The sequence below is a fragment of the Eptatretus burgeri genome, chromosome 17 (assembly GCF_056783735.1).
Source record: "Eptatretus burgeri isolate ZD-2024b chromosome 17, Ebu_testis_v1, whole genome shotgun sequence".
Taxonomy (NCBI): domain Eukaryota; kingdom Metazoa; phylum Chordata; class Myxini; order Myxiniformes; family Myxinidae; genus Eptatretus; species Eptatretus burgeri.
The window spans coordinates 40,840,169-40,861,280 of record NC_140977.1 but is presented as its reverse complement, the minus strand read 5'-3'; the positions used below and the strand labels follow the sequence as shown (position 1 = coordinate 40,861,280).

The following is a 21,112-nucleotide window of genomic DNA, read 5'->3' as shown; positions in this document are numbered from 1 at the left end:
AAGAAATTTCGGTCTGCAAAGACCACATTTTGGGGTTCCATCTAGTGGTCATTTAAACCAGGTTTGACTGCACACGTGCGCACGCACGCGCACACACAGTTAAACTTTGTTGTTGCATCTTGGACAAATGCGTCTCATTCATCGAACATTTTGAATGCCCGACATATTCCACAAAGTGTTGAAAAGGTTAAGCAACCATGCTTGTTGTTGTTCGAAGGGTAGAACAATTCCCCAATTTTATGAGATTATTAGAATTTGATTACGTTTCAATCATAAAACTTCACGCGAGAAGTTCTGCGGCAAGGTGCAAGTGCATTGGGATTTTGACGGCGGAATGGGTTAGGGATTGAGGGCGGGGCGGACTCGGGATTTCGAGAGCGTCATTTTCAGTTCAAGATATTGCAGTGGGCAATGAAAAAAAAGAAGAAAAAAAAAGAAGAAGACATATTGTATTCATCAGAGAACCACCTCACCGCCGACTAATCTGGCATTTCACTCAAGCCGACTGGCAGGCTCTCCAAGCAGCCATCAAACTTATAGACTGGTCTCCCATCGCTACTTTCTCCAACATCAACTCATCATGGGAATTCTTTCAAAGAAACTTGCTCTCCCTCTGGCACAGATTTATCCCCTCTCGTCTTCAGTTGTCCTACCCTTCCTCCCGCCCTTGGTTCACTGAAGCTTGTGGTGAGAGGCAGTTGTCGTGAAACAACTTGCCTTTGCCTCATGGAAAGCAAACTCAACTGAGGGCAATCTCATTTCCTTTCATAAAGCTTAGAACAAGTGTGTATCTATGCTCAGTAGAGCCAGAAAACATCTTTTTAATCTCAAGTCTGAACTCTCAAACCTCTCTCCCTCCTCAAAATCCTGGTGGCGTCTAATCAAATCTGTTTCTGGTGTATGTTCCCCCTCCATCCCCTCCCTTACCTCAAATGGCCGCACTGCTGATACCGCACATGAAAAAGCTGAATGTCTAAACTCGGTGTTTGCAGTGTTTGCAAACTCGGTGTTTGCAATGCCATTTGCAGCTAAATCTTGTGTCCAAAACCCATCACTTTTCTACCCATCTTACCCAGTCGCACCCAACTGTCCCTGGACTCTGTGTTCTTTTCTCCTGACAAGGTGGAGAGCTTGCCGTGAAACCTCGACTCAGATTCTGCAACCGGTCCAGACGGCATCAGCCCACGTGTCCTCAAAGCCTGCTCTTCTGCTCTTGCTCACCCTCTGTGTGGCCCGAAATGGAGTTCTGGGCCCTGTTCTTTTTCTGGTTTTCATCAATGATCTCTCCGACTCTCTGGAAAATCCTCTATATCTCTTTGCTGATGACTCCACCCTCTGCCGTACCATCGGTCATCCCTCAGACCGGCAAGCAGCAGCTTCTTCGCTCACTGCAGATCTGGATAAAATCACAAACTGGTCCAACACGTGGAACATGTCTTTCAATCCAGACAAATCTCACACTCTCACTATGTCTCTTCGAAAGGACCGTTTAGAACCCCTCCCCCGCCCCCGCCCCCATCCACTATCTCAACAATCCTCTGGAAGAAGTCCTTTCTTTCAAGCTTCTGGGTCTCACTATCTTCCATGACCTTTCCTGGGAAAGCCACATTTCAAACCTCGCATCCAAAGCCAGTCGCTGATTGGGAATCCTCCGTCGTGCAAAGTCCTTCCTCGGCCCATCTGAGCTCCTGACCACTTACAAAGCTTTTGTCCGCAGCCTGATGGAGAACTGCTCTCCCCTCTGGGCTGGTGCTCCTGCCTCCCACCTTTCTCGGCTTCACGCTGTCGAAACCAGGGCATTTAAGATCATCGGCATCTCCCGCAATGTAGCCGAGTCTTTGGGCCTCTCACTCAATCACCGCAGGTTGGTCGGTGGTCTTTCTGTCTTCTACCGACTCCTCTCCAGCATCGCCCTCCCCCCCCCCCCCTGCTCTCTCTCTCTGCAATTTATCCCCACCACATTTCCGCAGGGCGCTCAAGTCCGCCAACAACTCCCTTCTGGTAAAACTACCAAAATCACGAATCACTGCTCACCTTCACTCTTTCATTCCTCTTTTTTCCCACCTTTGGAATAAACTCCCTCACTCTATTCATTCCCATTCTTCCCTCCAGGTATTCAAAACAGCTGTTCACCACCACCTGTTATCATCCCCCATCCAAATCCGCGATCTTTTCTACCCCCGATAATCCACCCAAGCCCTTCTTCTTTCTTTCTTCTTCTTTCGGCTGCTCCCATTAGGGGTCGCCACAGCGGATCATCCGTATGATCCGCATAGTGATTTGGCACAAGTTTTTTTTTTTTACGCCGGATGCCCTTCCTGACGCAACCCTGGTCGCCTCTTACGACACAGGGATATGGTACACCTATTTTAACCAGGATATACACCGCCCCAGTATACTGGTACTCATTTCACCGACCTCGGAAGGATGACAGGCTGAGTCAACCAGCTGGTGTATAACTTCAGTGGCCCAACGGGGCTTGAACTCAGGACCTTTTGGATCCCAAGCCGCTGCCCTAACCACTGCACCAACACCAGGCTCTAATCCACCAAAGCCCACCTCCTTCAAATTCCCTGCTTTCTTTCCTGAAAGTCCCTGTAATGTCCATCTCGTATACCCCATGTCCCCCACCCCATCCCTCTCACTTCCACAGATCTAATGTCTCTGTTCCTCATCGTTTTGTCCTTCCTGCTCCCACCCCTCTTGTCTCATGCCCCCCTTGCTGTGCGTTGTGTGTTAGCTCTCACACGAGCCTTGACAAGGTATACAAAAAAAAAAATTTAAATATTAAATGGGAAAGGGGGGGTGGGGAATGGGAAAAGGGGGGGAGGGAAAAACCCCAGAGATGAAAATAAATTATGATTTTTTTTCCAAATTACTAAAATTTATGTGGCTCATCTTCATTTTCATGCAATCGAAAATACTGAAGAGCTGCCTGGTACCTGGAGGGCATATGTGATGGACAGTCCAACCAGACCAGGACTGAGGGTGTCACGGTAAAACACAGCGAAGACGGAAGCGAAGAGCACCACGCAATTTCCCACAGCCTCCAATCGCACTGCCAACCACCTGAAACCAAGCATATCCCTCTGATGAACTGCTACATCGAGAACATGAAATAGCACAAGTCCAAAACAGTGTATGCATCTGATGCACTTCAAATAACTTAAAAAATAATTTTAAAACACCTGTTCGCTGTGATGCTTGTGTAGTAACTTCGATGATTATCATCAACAAGAAAGTCATTTCGGCCCACAAAGCATGCCTGCTCCCCATAGGCCCGTATCACCGACGCACCCATCACAGTCTCACTGAAGTGAGAGTATATTGGGGAGCGGCTGACCGATTCGAGCCGTTTCAGCTGGCGGGATGACGCTACGTAAAACCTCTGCCTCATGGAAGCATGGAGCGCAGGGACAAACCAGAGAGAGGGAATTAATAAACGATAAGGTAAGGAGATTAAAAACATTAGGGAACACTTTGTAGATATCAAACATATAAATAGCTGAAGCACACACATCAAATAAAAGCAATTGATACTTGAGCCGAGTTCAGAGGAACACAAACGTGTGATGATGAATGTAGTGCAATATTCAGATCCAAGGGGAATGGCTAGTCATCCAAATAAGGCAACCCAATCAAAAGTTTTAAAAGCGAGATCAAAATAAACAAGGAAAAAATAAAAATAAAAATAAAAATACATAAAATGTCATTGCCCCTGTTGTTTTAGTAATTGTATTGTACCGAGTTAAAGGGCTAGTCCATTTATATTTACAACTAAAATGGTCGCCAGTCTACCAGTCAGCCATCTTCGATCAGATCACAAAATAAAGTTAGGTGCAAGTGTATGCCATCGTGTACTGTGCTTATGCCACTTTTGAACAAAATCAGACCATACATGTCGGATAAATGGTTGGGGACATGTTCAAGGAACAAAATGGCCACCAGTCGGCCATCTTGGATCTGATCTCGGTGGGGGGAGGGGGAGACGTGCATATGTAAGCCATCATTATCTGTGTACCAAGTTAGAATAAGATTGGTAAATGCATGCCCGACAAATGGTTTAGGATGTGTTTGATAACGGGTTTTTATTACAACTAAAATGGCCGCCTGTCTACCAGTCGGCCATCTTTGATCAGATCGCAAAATAAAGTGAGGTGCACATGTGTGCCATCATGTACTGTGCTTGTACCAAGCTTGAACCAAATCAGACCATGCATGTCTGAGAAATGGTTTGGGACACATTGAAATAACAAAATGGCCGCCAGTCGGCCATCTTGGATGTGATCTTGAAACAAAATATGACTGGCATATGTAAGCCATCATTCATTATTTGTGTGCCAAGTTTGAACAACATCAGCAAATGCATGTCCGACAAATGGTTGAGGACGAGTTCAACATCGGGGTTATTTTTTTTACAACTAAAATGGCCACCAGTTGGCTATCTTTGATCGCATCGCGAAACAAAATGATGTGCATATGTATACTATAATGTGCCGTCTGTGTCAAGAAAGAATAAAATCAGTCCATACATGTCCGAGATATGGTTGCGGATGCACGCACGCACACAAAAATCGAGACCAAATCCATCAGCCCCCGTTTCAGACAAAGTCCAACGGGGGCTAATAATGTAGGCAGTACTGAACCAGAAACTTAACTGAAACAAAAAAAGGGGAAATTAATAAATCTGACCATTATCTAGTATGTAAGAAGGCAAGTCAATAAATAAATTGAGTTTCACTGTCACTAATTTCATGCATGTGATACAATTGTATTTTGTCTGATATTTCAGGGACAAGTGCGAGTCATATGTTGACCATTTAATATAAGAGTCCCCCGTGTGTGACGTCAGTAATCGTGCTGTAAATACGCTGTCCCACAACAAGAGCGCACCGTGAGGCAGGAAGAAGCCGGCAGGTTTCTGTTCGTGAAGATGTCAAACCATATGACATTCTTAGGAGAATAACTACACATTGCTACAAACTGGATGCATGTCTTGGACAAAAAAATAAATAAATAAATAAATGTGTACAAATGGTGTGAACACTTCCAAAAAGGGCAGCAGCCCGGTTGCATTAAACATTCTTTTGGAAAGATTTGAGAATTTACTGAAAACATTTCCTCAAGTTTGCCCTGAAGGACATCCTGAATTTGAGGATCACTGCATATTCCAATATTCCTCAAGTTTTTCCTTAAACTCAAGGGAACACTCCCCCATCCCGAAACGCCAACCTTTGGGTTTCCAAATAGCGCTCTTCATGGAAATTGGTCACAAAGAGGTCGATTATCACCGCACGAGACGTCACGAACGTGTTTTCAGAGACCGCCTCCACCCGCTTGATGTCTATGATGATATTACCCTGATCTAAAACACGTGTCAAGGAATAACTAGAATTATACGAAGGATCTTTGATCCCTCAGGAGCCATTTCCACAAAAATATGTTTTAAATAATCTATTTATAAAGTCCATTGAACTGACAATCCCACAGTATTTAACATGTGAAATCTGAGCCGATGGAAAGGTATGGTCTGTTGCAGGTACTGCAGGTGCAGCTGAACGAATTGTTCATCCATGCTGCTCGTGTTCTGGTATTTTCATGATGCGAACATTTATTACGTCGTGTTCAGGCTATTTAGATACCAATTCAATTGATACCGATAGTGACCCCAGGAAATATGTCAACTGTGTACGTAATAAATAGATTGAACAGGTCCTATGTTACTAGGTCCATAACGTGTCAATCCCGAGCCGCAGAGAGACGTGTGGGGCCTTGTTTGACTCGGGTGAGTCCCGATTTGCCCTGTGAGTCCCAGGTCTTTTCCAAATAGGAGGGATTCTTAACAATTATAAACTATTTATATTTAAAGTTTTGTAATTAAACATGCAAGAACTTCAACAACACACATAATACAACTAAACAATGTATTGTCTCTCTTGTGCTTGAGAAAAGCCTCCACGAGTGCTTCTGTCTCCTCCTGAAGCCAGTTTGTAGATCGCTTCGCCACCATCGAGCTTTTGGACACCTCTTCCTGTCTCATCTGATTGGTTGCCAAGCACAGCAATGGCTCCTAAGGATTTCCTCAACCTTTAGGAAATCCTTACTTGAGGATTTCCTCAGGGTTGTTTATGCAACAGCCTTCAAAGAAATCCTTCGCCAAAGAATCACAGTGTACCTGAAGGGGAATCTTTCCTTAAGGATGAGGGAATTTTCTGCAACCGGGCCAGAGTCCTCTGTGGCAGCAGACACTGGTCGTCATGTCCATTGTTCATGCCATACGCTCAATCATCCCTTTCTAAACCCGTTCATACCATTTGTATACATTTTGTTCCGAGCCATACAATTTGTAGCAAGATGCAGTTACTCTCCAAAGAATGTCACGAGGTTTAACAGCTTCATCAAGCTAAAACTTGATGGCTCCTTGCTGCTCTCATTTTCTGACTTGCCCTCAAGTGTGTTTATATAATAAAATGTATATATATATATATATATATATATATATATATATATATATATATATATATATATATATATATATATATATATATTATGCACTTTATATAATATGCACTTTATATGTTTATATAATATGCACTTTATATGTTTATATAATATGCACTTTATATGTTTATATAATATGCACTTTATATGTTTATATAATATGCACTTTATATGTTTATATAATATGCACTTTGCATACTTCTGAAAAAAAAAAAAAAAAAAAAAAAAACTTTGCATATTTTTTGCACATGAAAATCCTATTTTTTAATTTTTTTAAGTACACAATGGAGTAGTTGGAGAGCTGGCTGAGCTTCATTCTCAAATTTGCGCCCAAAAGGTTTGTTGATCTCATTAGCCAGTGAAGACCATCCGATTTATAAAAAAAGTGATTTCTTAAGTGCGGCTTTCTTGGGGTTAAGGATTATTTGATCCTTCAAGTAGACCCTTCTAGCCCTTCCAATCTAAACATCGTGCCCAAACTGCCCCCTCGGTATTTGGACACACAGTGTGAGATGTATTTTAATTACATTTGTTAAGACGTTTTAATCCCTGGGGTTAACGGATAAGAAAGGGCTAATTACGGGTTCATTAAGAGTTCAATCTCAAATTGGCGCCCAACACCCGTTCTGATCTCATAAGATTGCTTTACCCATCCACCAACTAAATTCATCACTTAAGAACAATTTTTGTCTGGGGTTTACGGATAAGAAGGGTCTTAAGGGTGCAAGGGTCTTCACATAGCCCTTGGAAAAATAATTTGATGGAGCTGACGCCCATTCATTTACATGACGGGGGGTCTATAGATAGTTACAAAAAACACAAATTACAACCATTTAAGAAACCATAGTGCCTGGGGTTAATGAATAAGAAAGGGCTAATTAAGGGTTCATTAAGGGTTCAATCTCAATTTGGCACCCAACACTCGTTCTGATCTCATAAGATTGCTTCACCCACCCACTAACTAAATTCATCACTTAAGAACGATTTTTGTCTGCGGTTTATGGATAAGAAGGGTCTTAAGGGCGCAAGGGTCTTCACATAGCCGGAGACGGAAACACGTGAGGCAGAGGGCACATTGAGATAATGAAAAAAAAGCGATGACGCGGTTGAAGTCTATGTTGATTGTAATGTGTATTGTAATATATGTGGCACGATGATCATCAAACGCAAGTGATAGAAAGGCAAGATGAACACACAACATTCTCAGTGAAATCGATTTGATATACACTGACGGGCCATGTTGTGCAAAACCGGGGGACAATTCAACACATTGGGGGTCGAAAAATGAACATAGCATAAGGAAATTGAAAGTGAAGAGGGTGACTATACGATGCACTGTCACTGTCATTATGAGTTTTATTAGGTTACTACAAATTATCGTCCCTGTGCTAACAGTCAGAGGGAGATGACATGACAATGCCGTAAACACAGAATGATATAAGAAATCTGTCGAATGTGCTCGAAGATGGGTCTACGTCTGGTACACGAACAGATACATTTTTGGAACAAGCACCTGGGGCAGTTGATGTCCATCAAACCAGATGACTTGATAGTGACCATCAACGATTTCCCATCCCGCAGTTGGAGATTTCGGTATGGTAGCCAGATGGGAACTGCCCCACATTGTAGCCACAAAACCAGTCCTTACACTATGTGGCCGCAACTCAGCTGAGCAAGGCAGGATGCTGCTGCCTTCGATGTTCTTCGGTTTGTCGAACGGTCGCATGGAATTCGATTTGCGGTTATGCGTGCGATTGACAACATCGAATCGGTAGTTGTTCAGCGTCGTGGTCTTTTTCGCACTGTACATGAGGCAGACGAACTCCTCGAGGACGGCAAACATTTCATCGTCCGGCTCTTTGTAGCTGAGGGATGAAAAAGCCCGAATGAACTTGTCGTGGGCACACATCATATCATACGGCCGTTTCTTCCCTTTCCTTGCGAATGCTGATGTGTCGTCACATCCCGTGAATGCATGCAGGCCAGGCAGAGCTGCGCACACATCCGGACCCATTTGCGCTGCTCTACATTAGTAACGTTCACGTCGCGTCGTTTATCCTTACCGGACATCCCAACTTCCATCCAAATTGTACATGTAAATCGATGAACATGGTGAAGGAGAAACACCAGCATGTCGGTGTCCGAAGCACGTACTACAATATCGCCATCTTGACAATCAAGGTCAGCCACTGTCAAATGGAAGCACAATCTCGTGTCTGCCTCTGGGTGATTACAGAACAGATCTTGAATTAATTCTTTCTGCACTCCACCATTCACAACAGAATACTTGGCACATTTACCGTTGACACCGAGGAAAACGATTCTTCCTTCCAGAATGTGTCGGTACTGCTCCCCAGCCCAGTCATCCATCATGAATTCCGGTAGAGCTCTCTTGAAGGAACTCGATTTCAGAGCTTTCTCAATGTTCTTCGGTCTTATCTGGTCCGGGCCACTGATAACGTAACGTTGCTCTTCGGCTCCTCGTCTTTCCCGTTTGCAGTCCTTAAAAGAAGGTTCCTCGTAAGTGTCAAACGCTATGTCTATACGTTTTGACTGGTGGGATAAGGCCGCAACGAGGATACCCCGTGACAGACCACCGTAAGTCAGGGGTAGGTTTGGCGGTAGGCAATGAAGGAGAAAATTTCCATCTATCAGATGGACCTTCACATCAGTCGGATGGCCGTGATCAGGTACTGTTTTCTCCAGCTTGTCGAAAAGGGCGCTCTTTGCTGTGTGCACCATTAAACCATCACGCTTACACATAGACAACAGAACAGGTGTGAGTGGAAATGTGAAGAGGAATTCAAGGTCCACTTCGGCCTTAGCCGCGATGAAGGCTAGTCTTCCGAGTAACTGGCTTGTACATTTCAGTTCTGCCTCCTTTGAGTTCTGTGGGCACGTCGGTTGGTTACGCACTGTTTCGCAAATGTCAAAAGTTTGTTGCAGGTAATCGGTCGCTCAAAGTGTGTCGGATCATCAAGGCATTCGCGAACGAATTTCTCATGCATCCTGCGACCTTCCTGCGGTACACTGAGCAGAGAATTCTTGACGGCAACGGGGACACACTTCCCTGTGCTGATATTGATTAGCGGCGCATCGGTACCGATGGCGAATGGATTTACCGACGAGACAATGCTTGAGGTGATTCGCTTGAGATCCTCGTTGTCGCGTTTGATTCTCGATGGACTGAGTTCCATTTGAGTGTCGCTATGATGTACCAGTCCGGCCATAGCTAAGGCCTCACTTGCAATTGCTGCACGACTGCCCTTCGGCACACTCCAACGAACGTGCGCAGTGTAGTTGTTTGTCGCTAATGTGAATCCAGTCATCCTCGATGCTGCATCTGCATTGACTGTCTGCTCTAATGGGAGGTCAACTGGAAGGCATGCAAACTCGTTATTGGTCCTTCCAACCGAGAACGCTCCAGCGTTCAGTGTTGGTCAATCCTGGATGTGTAATTTCTATATTCATGAGATCCAAACGGTATTTGGCCATCCATTTTACGTAGTTCTGCCGGTTCATGGAGAAAAACAAATCGGTCAGCTCAGTGAGTGCAATGCCATACATGGGCATAGCTGCAGCTGTTGGCGCTGGTCATCGGAGACATGTCGAAAGACAAGTGGAGATTATTCTGGTCTTATCTAATTCGTTTATTTGTACGGTGATACACTGGCGATGTTCATATAAACTTTAAGCATATACCGGATGAGTAGAGAATTTCTCAGTTTGCGAATCATCTCATCGTCAAGGTCGCCCCGCAAAATGGTACCTGTGCTGGTAGAAGTGGATCTCGAAAAAGTGAAAAATTTTAACCTTGTCCCACAAATTTATATTTCCTCATCTATTTCCTAATTTATATCTACGCATCCAGAGCATATTCTACGTTCATAAAACGGTTGTCAATGAAGACAACACAATGGAACCAGGCATTCAGAATGTGGTTGTAATTTGTATTCCAGATGCTATGTGAAGACCCTTGCACCCTTAAGACCCTTCTTATCTGTAAACCCCAGACAAAACACGTTCTTAAGTGATGAATTTAGTTAGTGGGTGGGTGAAGCAATCTTATGAGATCAGAACGGGTGTTGGGCGCCAAATTGAGATTGATCCCTTAATTGGCCTTTCTTATTCATTAACTCCAGGCACTATGGTTTCTTAAATGGTTGTAATTTGTGTTTTTTGTAACTATCTATAGACCCCCGACATGTAAATGAATGGGCGTCAGCTCACTCAAATTATTTTTCCAAGGGCTATGTGAAGACCCTTGTGCCCTCAAAACCCTTCTTATCCGTAAACCCCAGACAAAAATCGTTCTTTAGTGATGAATTTAGTTCGTGGGTGGGTGAAGCAATCTTATGAGATCAGAACGGGTGTTGGGCACCAATTTAAGATTGAACTCTTAATGAACCCTTAATTAGCCCTTTCTTATCCGTTAACCCCAGGGATTAAAACTTCTTAACAAATGTAAAACACATCTCACACTATGTGTCCAAATACCGAAGGGGCAGTTTTGGCGTGATGTTTAGATTGGAAGGGCTAGAAGGGTCTACTTGAAGGATCAAATAATCCTTCACCCCAAGAAAGCCGCACTTAAGACATCACTTTTTATAAATCGGATGGTCTTCACTGGCCAATGAGATCAACAAACCTTTTGGGCGCAAATTTGAGAATGAAGCTCAGTCAGCTCTCTAACTAGAATAGGAGATGCAACAACGCTGAAATTGCATGTAGTTTCTGGAGAAGCAGCCACATCTTGCCTGTGTTTCCGGCTGCGAAACATATTCATGTCACACGAATTCAACAGGCAATCAGAGACCCACAGAAACTACTTGGAAATTCAGCAAAGTTTAAATTGCTGCTCAATAGTGCACAATCATAATTTCAGAGAACAATGCCAAGTGAAAAATAAAACAATGATCAGATATAGCAATTTTCAGATTGGTGTTCCTTTATGGTCTACAATTGTGGAAAGATGATATGGGGGGGGGGGGGGAGTGGAAACAGATGACACAAAACTGATGCAAGGAGAAGCAAGCAGATCCGTGCACCTCTTCCCCAGTCATATTCTCATACCCCTCCCCTCCCTCAACAATCTTTCAGCGAATGTCTACTTTTGTTGATTTCAACTACACTGTAGTACCAATTCATTTGAAAAAGAGTCTAAACTATGCAAGAACACAAAACAATTCATTGATAATTAATGGATGAGCTCTTGTTCCTCCTCAACCGCCAACACAAGTTCCTCTGAAACTTTCTCAAGACAATCAAGTAAACATGACAGCTGGAACACCATGCTCCCCCCCCACCACACCCCTCCTCCTTTGAGGAAGCAAAGCAACAACAAGCAGAACAAATTTTTGCAAAGCAACAAAAAATGAGGAGGTGAAATGAGATTGACAAAAAGGAAGATACAAAACACACATGAACAAAGATAAAACTTCCTGTTCGCTCCCCACAAGCCCTCCCAACCATCACCTCCACCAAGACCAAGAAAAGATCCAAAGTGAAAATGTGTCTGAGCACTACCATCAAGCTGGCCAGTCAAAGGCAATTTGTCTGTACGAAATACCAGACATTCTCAGGTCATCAACACCTTCACAAGAGGTTCACCAGGCAAATTAATGTACACTACTGATACTGGTGCAAGTCCCAGGCAAATGTCAAATGCCTTACGAAGGCCTTAAATCAACACTTCCAGCAATTTATATTCCAGTGTTTACAGTACATTTAAAATACCCCAAAGTTGTTTACACCAAATTTGTTTAATCAATTTTGGTGGTTTGTGTCGAAGCAAAATGTCCAGTATTCGACAAATTGAATTGCCTCCATTTATCGCCAACTTTGGGTGAGCAGTAGCAGAGAAGCGAAAGATCAAATTGACTGGTGTAAATAATGCTGGGACAGGATGCGATCGTGTGGTGGTAGTTCGTGATTACAATTGGTGCCAAGCACACATAAAGGAAAAAAAGAAGAGTGCTCGCTCCAACCTGTGTCACATAAAAAACTGCTGCGAGGAGAAGAAAAGCAAAAAAGGCCATCGGAACCGCTACAGTCACAACCAAAAGGACATCAAACGTGAAGAAAGTGCAGCCGAGGAATGCCGATATAATCTTTGGCAACACATCGTCGACCACATTGACGTCCTTGGAGAAACGGTTGAGGAGCGCGCCGCTGGGCGTTCGCTCGAAGAAAGTTTGGGGTAGCCGGAGAACTTGCGACAGGATAGTAGTGTGTAGGTGTGTAGAGGAGTACACTCCAGCAGTGCCAATAAGAATAGAGTGCAGCAAGGTAGTTAGTCCTGCAGCCACAAGTCGACAGTTCAATTAATGGCGGTTGCAATGGCGAGGAGGTTACAACGTTGAATAGGGTCAAGGACTGCAGATGCAAGAGGCGGTACTCAGCGTTTAGTAAAATGAGGGCAGCACAAGGTGTTTGAGGAGTACGCCAAATGAGGGAAGCAATGGGAGACAAGCTGGATTGAAAGGGAAAACTCGTACTGAAGGATTGATATTAGTCAATCTGATCATCAGAGTTATTTTGTTTTTCCTCCATACATTAATAACAATGTACCATCTTTCAGAAGTACAACTTCAATGCATTTCCCAGGAGCTCCTGTGGGTGATAATGTCCTGCACAAATAACAAAAAACCCAAGTGACGTTTCACAATCAATTAGGGACCCACAAGGGCAAGATCTAATTCAGGATGCAAATGAAGCATGATTCCCCTCACCCCCCCCCCCCCACCTTTGGTGTCCATTGCATGTGGCCTCCACAGAAATTACTTAAAAATTCACAGAAGTGACTTTTGTCGATTAATTGGTACATTTTTCATTCGAAGAGAGAAAGTGAAAGACTGGCTAACAGTCAGATGCAAGAATTCTCTGATTATAAAATTCATACTCAATACAAATTTGAGTGAAGGGGTAGGGTGGGGGTGGGGGTGGGGTAATAAGAAGCAGAAAGGGTGTATGTATTGTGAAGCAAAAGTCTTCAACAGGCAGTCGAGTAAAATTACACCAAAGATCACATGAAAACTGGGGTCTGAGATTTTGAGATTTGTCATGAGTGGGCTTAAAAAAAAATTTTGAAGATAGGATCTGGAGAAGACACAGCTATGGATGAAGCACTTGCTTTCCATCTTGACACCTTCAAAAAAAAAAAAATCAAGATAAAATTTCACAAGACAGGTGACGTCAAGACCTACCCAATTCAGGTCTCTTCTTAAAAGATACACATTTGGAATGAACAATGGCAGGAATAAGACATGGCTGACGGAAGACCAAAACACATGGATAAGGGGATGATGACAATGCTGGATTAGATTGGTAAGCAGACTGATCCAAGCATTAAAGGCACAATTAGTTCATCAGGAAAAACACCTTCCTCATAGTCAAGACTTTCAGCTCAAACATCTGCTCCAGCTCCCACCTGCACTAAGAAGAAGAGCACCGCCATCGGTAACATGACAAGGCCGAAGATCGGTGTGGTGACCATAACAACAATAAAGGCACAATTAGTTCATCAGGAAAAACACCTTCCTCATAGTCAAGACTTTCAGCTCAAACATCTGCTCCAGCTCCCACCTGCACGAAGAAGAAGAGCACCGCCATCGGCAACATGACAAGGCCGAAGATTGGCGTGGTGACCATAACAACAACAAACGTGGAGATGCAGTTGAATGATGTCCCAATGAACATGAGGAAAATTGGCATAAGGACCTCGTCGACCACATAGATATCCTTGGAGAATCTGTTGATTATTCGCCCAAGAGGTGTGACGTCAAAAAAGTAGAGGGGTGCACACAAGTTGTTAGAAAGAAGAACATGGTGCAAGGTTTTTGCAGCACGAAGAGCGCCCAGAGCCAGGAGGAATGCGCAAGTGATCGTCATCAATCCTGTGGAGGAATGACTTTTGTAGGCTTAATGCTGGACATGCATAGAGTCAGATATAGTCATCTTTCAGCCATGCAAAATTCGATCAAATGTAAATCCATTGCATACACATTTAAAAATGAAAAATGCAACAACAGCAAAAAAACTCGTATTCTAGTAGCCTCGTGACTGTAAACTATATTCAACCTCCCTGAAGCAAAACCAAAATCTGAACCAAAACCCTGGACCTGAACCCAAATCGAATCAGCTTTTTTTGTCACCAACTCAACTCATCCACCAAGTTGTGTCATAATCTGTCCACAACTTTTTGAGATATCACGCTATATATCGTTTTTGGCCCCATCTCTCAATGATGAAGAATCACTTTTTAAAAAGTCTTGTATCTGGATCTAGATCCGGATCGGGATCTTCACCAAAATCGAATCAATTTGTCCTTGTCACACACCCAACCTGTCCACCATGCTTTCATGCGAATTCATCCACAACTTTTTGAGATATCCTGCTCACAGACAGACAAATAAACAAAAGGGTGAATACATAACCTTCGGTGGCGGAGACAAAAAAAAAGCCCCGAGTTGGAAGACGGTGCATAATTATGACCAAGACGAGGAGAAGAGGATCGGCTCTTCGGGAACGACGCACGTGGACAGCTGGGTGATGAGCTCTCCTTCCAGTCCTTCAAAAGCTAAGTTTCCAGTCTTTCTGAAGCTTTTTGCATATTTTGTTATCGTGATTTGTGTCAGGGCCTGTGGAACTGCACTTATATTTTGAGTGTTCATAACAGTTTTAGCGGGTATTTCAGTGAGTTTATTGAAGGAAGCAGGGGGAGACCTCGTGCTACGTTTAGCGTGGTCAGTTGGGGCCTTGGGAGTATGGGGATAAAAAAGGATGCAAATAGAGACTGAAGAAGAAAGGAAGAGGAGTTCATAAAATGTGATCGTTGCTCAATGTGGGCCACGTCAACAATAGAGGAAGCAGAGGGTTCTTATTGTTGCAGGAAGTGTGAGGGAATAGCCCACTTGAGGATGATTATTACGAGGTTGAAGGAACGCATCAATAATTTGCAGCAAGTAGCAGAATGTAAGAAATTTGTAGATAATAGTTGCCAAGGAAATTGGCGGTGGCGACGGTGCGGGCGGTGGCAGGCGGAGGCGACGGTGCGGGCGGGGGCAGGCGGAGGCGACGGTGCGGGCGGGGGCAGGCGGAGGCGACGGTGCGGGCGGGGGCAGGCGGAGGCGACGGTGCGGGCGGGGGCAGGCGGAGGCGACGGTGCGGGCGGGGGCAGGCGGAGGCGACGGTGCGGGCGGGGGCAGGCGGAGGCGACGGTGCGGGCGCGGGGCAGGCGGAGGCGGAGGCGACGGGCGGGGGCAGGCGGAGGCGACGGTGCGGGCGAGGGCAGGCGGAGGCGACGGTGCGGGCGGGCGGGGCAGGCGGAGGCGACGGTGCGGGCGGGGCAGGCGGAGGCGACGGTGCGGGCGGGGGCAGGCGGAGGCGACGGTGCGGGCGGGGTTCAGGCGGAGGCGACGGTGCGGGCGGGGGCAGGCGGAGGCGACGGTGCGGGCGGGGGCAGGCGGAGGCGACGGTGCGGGCGGGGGCAGGCGGAGGCGACGGTGCGGGCGGGGGCAGGCGGAGGCGACGGTGCGGTCGGGGGCAGGCGGAGGCGACGGTGCGGGCGGGGACAGACGGGGGCGACGGTGCGGGCGGGGGCAGGCGGAGGCGACTGTGCGGGCGGGGGCAGGCGGAGGCGACTGTGCGGGCGGGGGCAGGCGGAGGCGACGGTGCAGCGGGGACAGACGGTGGCGACGGTGCAGCGGGGACAGACGGTGGCGATTCGGAAAGATTCTCCGAAGATTAGGAAACAATACAGAAATTATGAGGAGAGCGATAGATGTCAACCAATGGCTGGAAGAATGGTGTAGGGAGGAAGGTTTTACATTTCAGAAGCAGTGGGAATCATTTCAGAGACAAAGGGAGTGTTTCCAGAATGATGGCCATATGCGAAATAGAAAGGGGCAGCAAGGTTTGCAGTGGGAATTGGGGAAGGAATTCAGGCTTTTTAAGGTTAGTGGAGGGTGGAGAGGGTATTTATGAAGGAACGGATGATGTAATTGTGATGAGTAAGGCCAGGCAAGAAAATATAATTTCAGGAAGGGAAAAGTTAAGCATATTCTATGCCAATGCCAGAAATTTAAATAATAATATGGATGAGCTTGAAGTCAAAGTAGATAGCCAGGAGTGCGATATAGTTGCAGTGAGTGAGACATGGTTTTAGGAGGAGAGTAACTAGAGGACAGGATTGGAAGGCAACAAGGTGTATCGGTGTGATAGGAAGGAGAGAATGGGAGGAGTAGTAGCAATCTGGGTAAAGGACAGCATTGTATCAAGAGAAAGGGGTGATATTAAGGAAATAATAAATGTTGAGGATTCTGTATGAGAAGTGATGAGAGATTGCAAAACAGTAAGATAACTGGTGGGATGATTTTATAAGGCTCTGGGTGTGAAAGAAGAGGAAGGAGGAGGAGTACATGAAGAATTTAAAAGGGCACGTGGTAAGGGAAGAGTATTGATTATGGGGGATTTTAACTTGCCAGAGATAGATTGGGTCCAGGAACAGGGAAAGGGTAGAGTGGATGAGGAATTCCTCGTTTTAGTCCAGGATTGCTTTTTAACCCAGTTTGTAGACAAGCCCACTCGGGAGAGTGCAGTGTTAGACCTCCATTTAAGTTACGAGCAGGTAAGCAAGATGTTAACGGATATTTTCAATAGCTCACTGGAGTCAGGACAGGTACCAGAGGATTGGAGAGTAGCCAATGTAACATTATAATTTAAGAAAGGATCCAGAGAAGAATTGGGAAACTATAGACCTGTTAGTTTGACTTCAGTTGTGGGGAAGGTGTTGGAGACATTAATTCGGGGCCAGATGAGGAACCATTTAGATAAATACAAACTAATTAAAGGTAGTCAGTATGGGTTCACCAAAGGTAGTTCCTGTTTAACAAATCTTTTGGAGTTCTATGAAGCAGTGTCTGATTGGGTGGATGAGGGAAAGGCAGTGGACATAGTATATCTAGACTTTAAGAAGGCATTTGATAAGGTACCACATCGGAGGTTGTTTGCCAAAGTGAGAGCTTGTGGAATGGCTGGTCAGGTAGCTAATTGCATCGCAAACTGACTTAGTGGTAGGAAGCAAAGAGTGGCTCTGAGTGGGAGGATGTCTTGCTGGGAGGATGCAAGTAGCGGGGTACCTCAGGATCAGAACTCGAACCATTACTATTCATTATTTACATCAACGATTTGGATAATGGGGTAAAGAGTAGGCTTTCCAAATTTTCAGATGACACAAAGCTTGGAGGTAAGGTGGATATCAGAGGAGGTGGTGATCAGATACAGGAAAGTATTGATACGTGAATAGATTGGGCAAAAGATCGGAAGATGGAATTTAACCTGAGCGAGTGTGAGGTGTTGGGGATGGGAAAGAACAATGAGAAGAGATTACAGGAAGCAAAGGGGTAATTTTGGAGCGTGTCACACAAGAGAAGGATCTGGGGGTGGTAATAGCTATGAGAGGTAAGCAGGAGGCACAATGCCAGAGAGCTACAGGTAAAGCAAATAGGGTTTTAGGTTGTATTCGGAGGGAGATTCATTATAAATCAAAAGAGGTGGTGTTTACATTGTTCAGGAATTTAGTGAGGAAACATCTAGAATATTGTGTGCAGTTCTGGTCACCACAGTGCAGGAAGGACTTAAGATGCCATTGAGAGGGTTCATTCAGCGCAGGGCTACGAGATCGATTCCAGGCCGAGCTAGACTCAGCTATGAAGAGCGGCTGAAGGAGACAGGGCTTTATTCACGAGAAATGAGGCGGTTACAAGGAGATATGATAGAGCTGTTTAAGATAATGAAGGCCATAGATAAAATAAGTGCAGATGAATTATTTAGAGTCAACCGATAGGACAGGGGCCATAGCCAGAGAGTAAAGAAGAGGAGAGTTAAGATGGTAGCAAGGCAGGGGTCTTTTACTCAGAGTACTTAATGCATGGAATGGCCTCCCTGGAAAGGTCATGGCAGCAGAAAAAGTAGATAAGTTTAAACAAGAAGCGAATACTTCGATATCGTGCGGTTGGGGGCAGTGAAAGGTTAAGAATGATGAAACAACTTTGCAGTTGTAAAATTTAAAAGTAGACACGGTGAATCAGCATGAATGATGGGAAGAGTTGTGACGTTGGACAAATTTCTATTTATAGCCCTTAGATCAAAGGGACGTACGCGGTGTGACAGAAGACGTGACAGAAGACACAGGAGAGAATAGCCAATTATATAACAGCGCGATGTCGCCGTGCTGTAATTAGAATTAGATAGGTACCTGGAAGTTATGGAGATTGAAGGGTATAGGGATGTTGAGAAGACTTTTAGGTAGTTTGAGCATTGATGGGTGATTGTGTACATGTGTTTGGAGTGCTGTTGGTGGGGGGTCTTATCAAGGGGCTTTGTGTGGTTGATGTGTGTATTTAACCAGGCCCATGCCCCCTCCCCTGAGGGGAAGAAGAAGAAGAAAAAAAATACATAAACCTAAAATAAATAGATGAAAAAAATAAAAAGTATATATTGGCATTTTCTTCTTTGGATCTTGTGTTGATAAATTAGTATGGTGTTCGTGCAGGCATGATGGGCTAAAAGGCCTCCACCTGTATCTGATTTCCTTGCATCAGTGTGTTATGAAAATTAAAAATCCAATCCCACACTTTCCTAATGCCTTCTCCCCCATCTTTGGTGTCAAGCTCACAAAACTGAACATTTTAAATGCACGTAGTGACCCCCTAGCGTCGTCCCTTGATTAAATATGCAAGCAAGTCAAAGGCTGCAAATAGACACATACATACGAGCGAATTAGGATGGATGCCAAATGCATTAGATTGGACATTCTGCAGACCGAAAAAAAAACAAACTGGGTGATCAAATGGTGCATTTGACAATGAACTCGTCATTTAATCATTTGACTCGATCGCTTTATTTAAAAGTTAAAATAAATAAATAAACTATCGATCCTCCAAATAATTCTACCCGAAAATGTTTTTGGGAAACAATTCTCGTTTTCAAGATGTGGTCCGCGACCCCCTTGCTCTCTGGTAGGTTGCGCTCACCTACCAAGGCCAGGTCGAGCCAGGTTGACACGAGGTTTCTCATCACCACCATTTGTTTGCGCACAAGGTCTGAAGCATGTGGAATCCTGTATCCGTTTCATGTCAATTTTCCTTTCCATCTCAAAGCAACTGCCATTCGCAATTATGAAATACTTTCTCAAACATTTTCTATTTGCATCGGAAAAAAACACATTAAACTGAATGGGCTGCACATCATTGATTCAAATCACGTGCACAGGGCCAAGGAATAGCAACACAACACCCATATTATGAAGCTCTCCCTGAAGCGTTTTGGTTTGGAAGAACTAATGAAATTAAAACTAGAAAATCACTTGGATCGACACATGGCGGAACAGAATGAACAAGAATTGCACTCGGAAGGGCCCATACCACCGTCAGGCCCAATAGTTTACTTTTTTGTGTCCCAATGACAGGCCGGATCTGAACCAAAATCGAATCGATGTGTCCTCATCACACCCCCAATCTGTCCACCAAATTTCGTCCGAATCAATCCACAACATTTTAAGATATGGTGCTATATATCGTTTTCGGCCGTATCTCTCAATGGTGAAGAATCACCTAAAAAATTCTACTTCCGGATACGGATCCAGATCCTGACCAACAATAAACGTTGCTGTCCTTGGCCTCCTCTCTCTCCATCTCCCTCCCCCTCTACCCACTCCCTTCCTCTCTACCCCTCTGCCCACTCCTTTCCTCTCTCCCCCTCTCCCCTCTCCCTTCCTCTCTCCCCCTCTCCCCACTCCATTCCTCTCTCTCCCCCCTCCCCACTCCCTTCCTCTCTCCACTCCCTTCCTCTCCCCACTCCCTTCCTCTCTCCCCCTCTCCCCACTCCCTTCCTCTCTCCCTCTCCCCACCTCTCTCCCCCTCTCCCCACTCCCTTCCTCTCTCCCCACCTCTCTCCCCTCTCCCCACTCCCTTCCTCTCTCCCCCTCTCCCTTCCTCTCTCCCCTCCCTTCCTCTCTCCCCCTCTCCCCACTCCCCACTCCCTTCCTCTCTCCCCTCTCCCCACTCCCTTCCTCTCTCTCTCCACTCCCCTCCTCTCTCCCCACTCCCTTCCTCTCTCCCTCCCCACTCCCTTCCTCTCTCCCTTCCTCTCTCTCTCCCCACTCCCTTCCTCTCTCCCTCTCTCCCCACTCCCTTCCTCTCTCCCCACTCCCTTCCTCTCTCTCCCTACTCCCTTCCTCTCTCCCTCTCCCCCACTCCCTTCCTCTCCCTCTCTCCACTCCCTTCCCTCTCCCTCTCTCTCCACTCCCTTCCCTCTCCCTCTCTCCACTCCCTTCCCCTCTCCCTCTCTCTCCACTCCCTTCCCCTCTCCCTCTCTCTCCACTCCCTTCCCTCTCCCTCTCTCTCCACTCCCTTCCCTCTCCTCTCTCTCCACTCCCTTCCCTCTCCCTCTCTCTCCACTCCCTTCCCTCTCCCTCTCTCTCTCCCTTCCCTCTCCTCTCTCCCTCTCCCTCTCTCTCCACTCCCTTCCCTCTCCCTCTCTCTCCACTCCCTTCCCCTCTCCCTCTCTCTCCACTCCCTTCCCTCTCCCTCTCTCTCCACTCCCTTCCCCT

At 45.5% G+C, this 21,112-nt stretch overlaps 1 protein-coding gene across 2 annotated transcripts in view; it reads right to left on the bottom strand.

Moving 5' to 3' along the window:
- The window catches only part of LOC147009857 (multidrug resistance-associated protein 1-like), a 124,107-nt gene that overhangs the window by 7,978 nt on the left and 95,017 nt on the right, over positions 1-21,112 (bottom strand). The window contains exons 23-25 of one of the 2 annotated variants that reach the window (XM_085861383.1): positions 14,086-14,396; positions 3,189-3,388; positions 2,943-3,069 (exon numbers count right to left, since the gene is read on the bottom strand). In XM_085861383.1, the coding sequence (XP_085717509.1) occupies positions 2,943-3,069; positions 3,189-3,388; positions 14,086-14,396 (638 nt within the window). Of the gene's footprint in view, positions 1-2,942; positions 3,070-3,188; positions 3,389-12,488; positions 12,800-14,085; positions 14,397-21,112 lie in introns of both variants that reach the window. The other variant, XM_085861384.1, reaches the window with a different exon arrangement.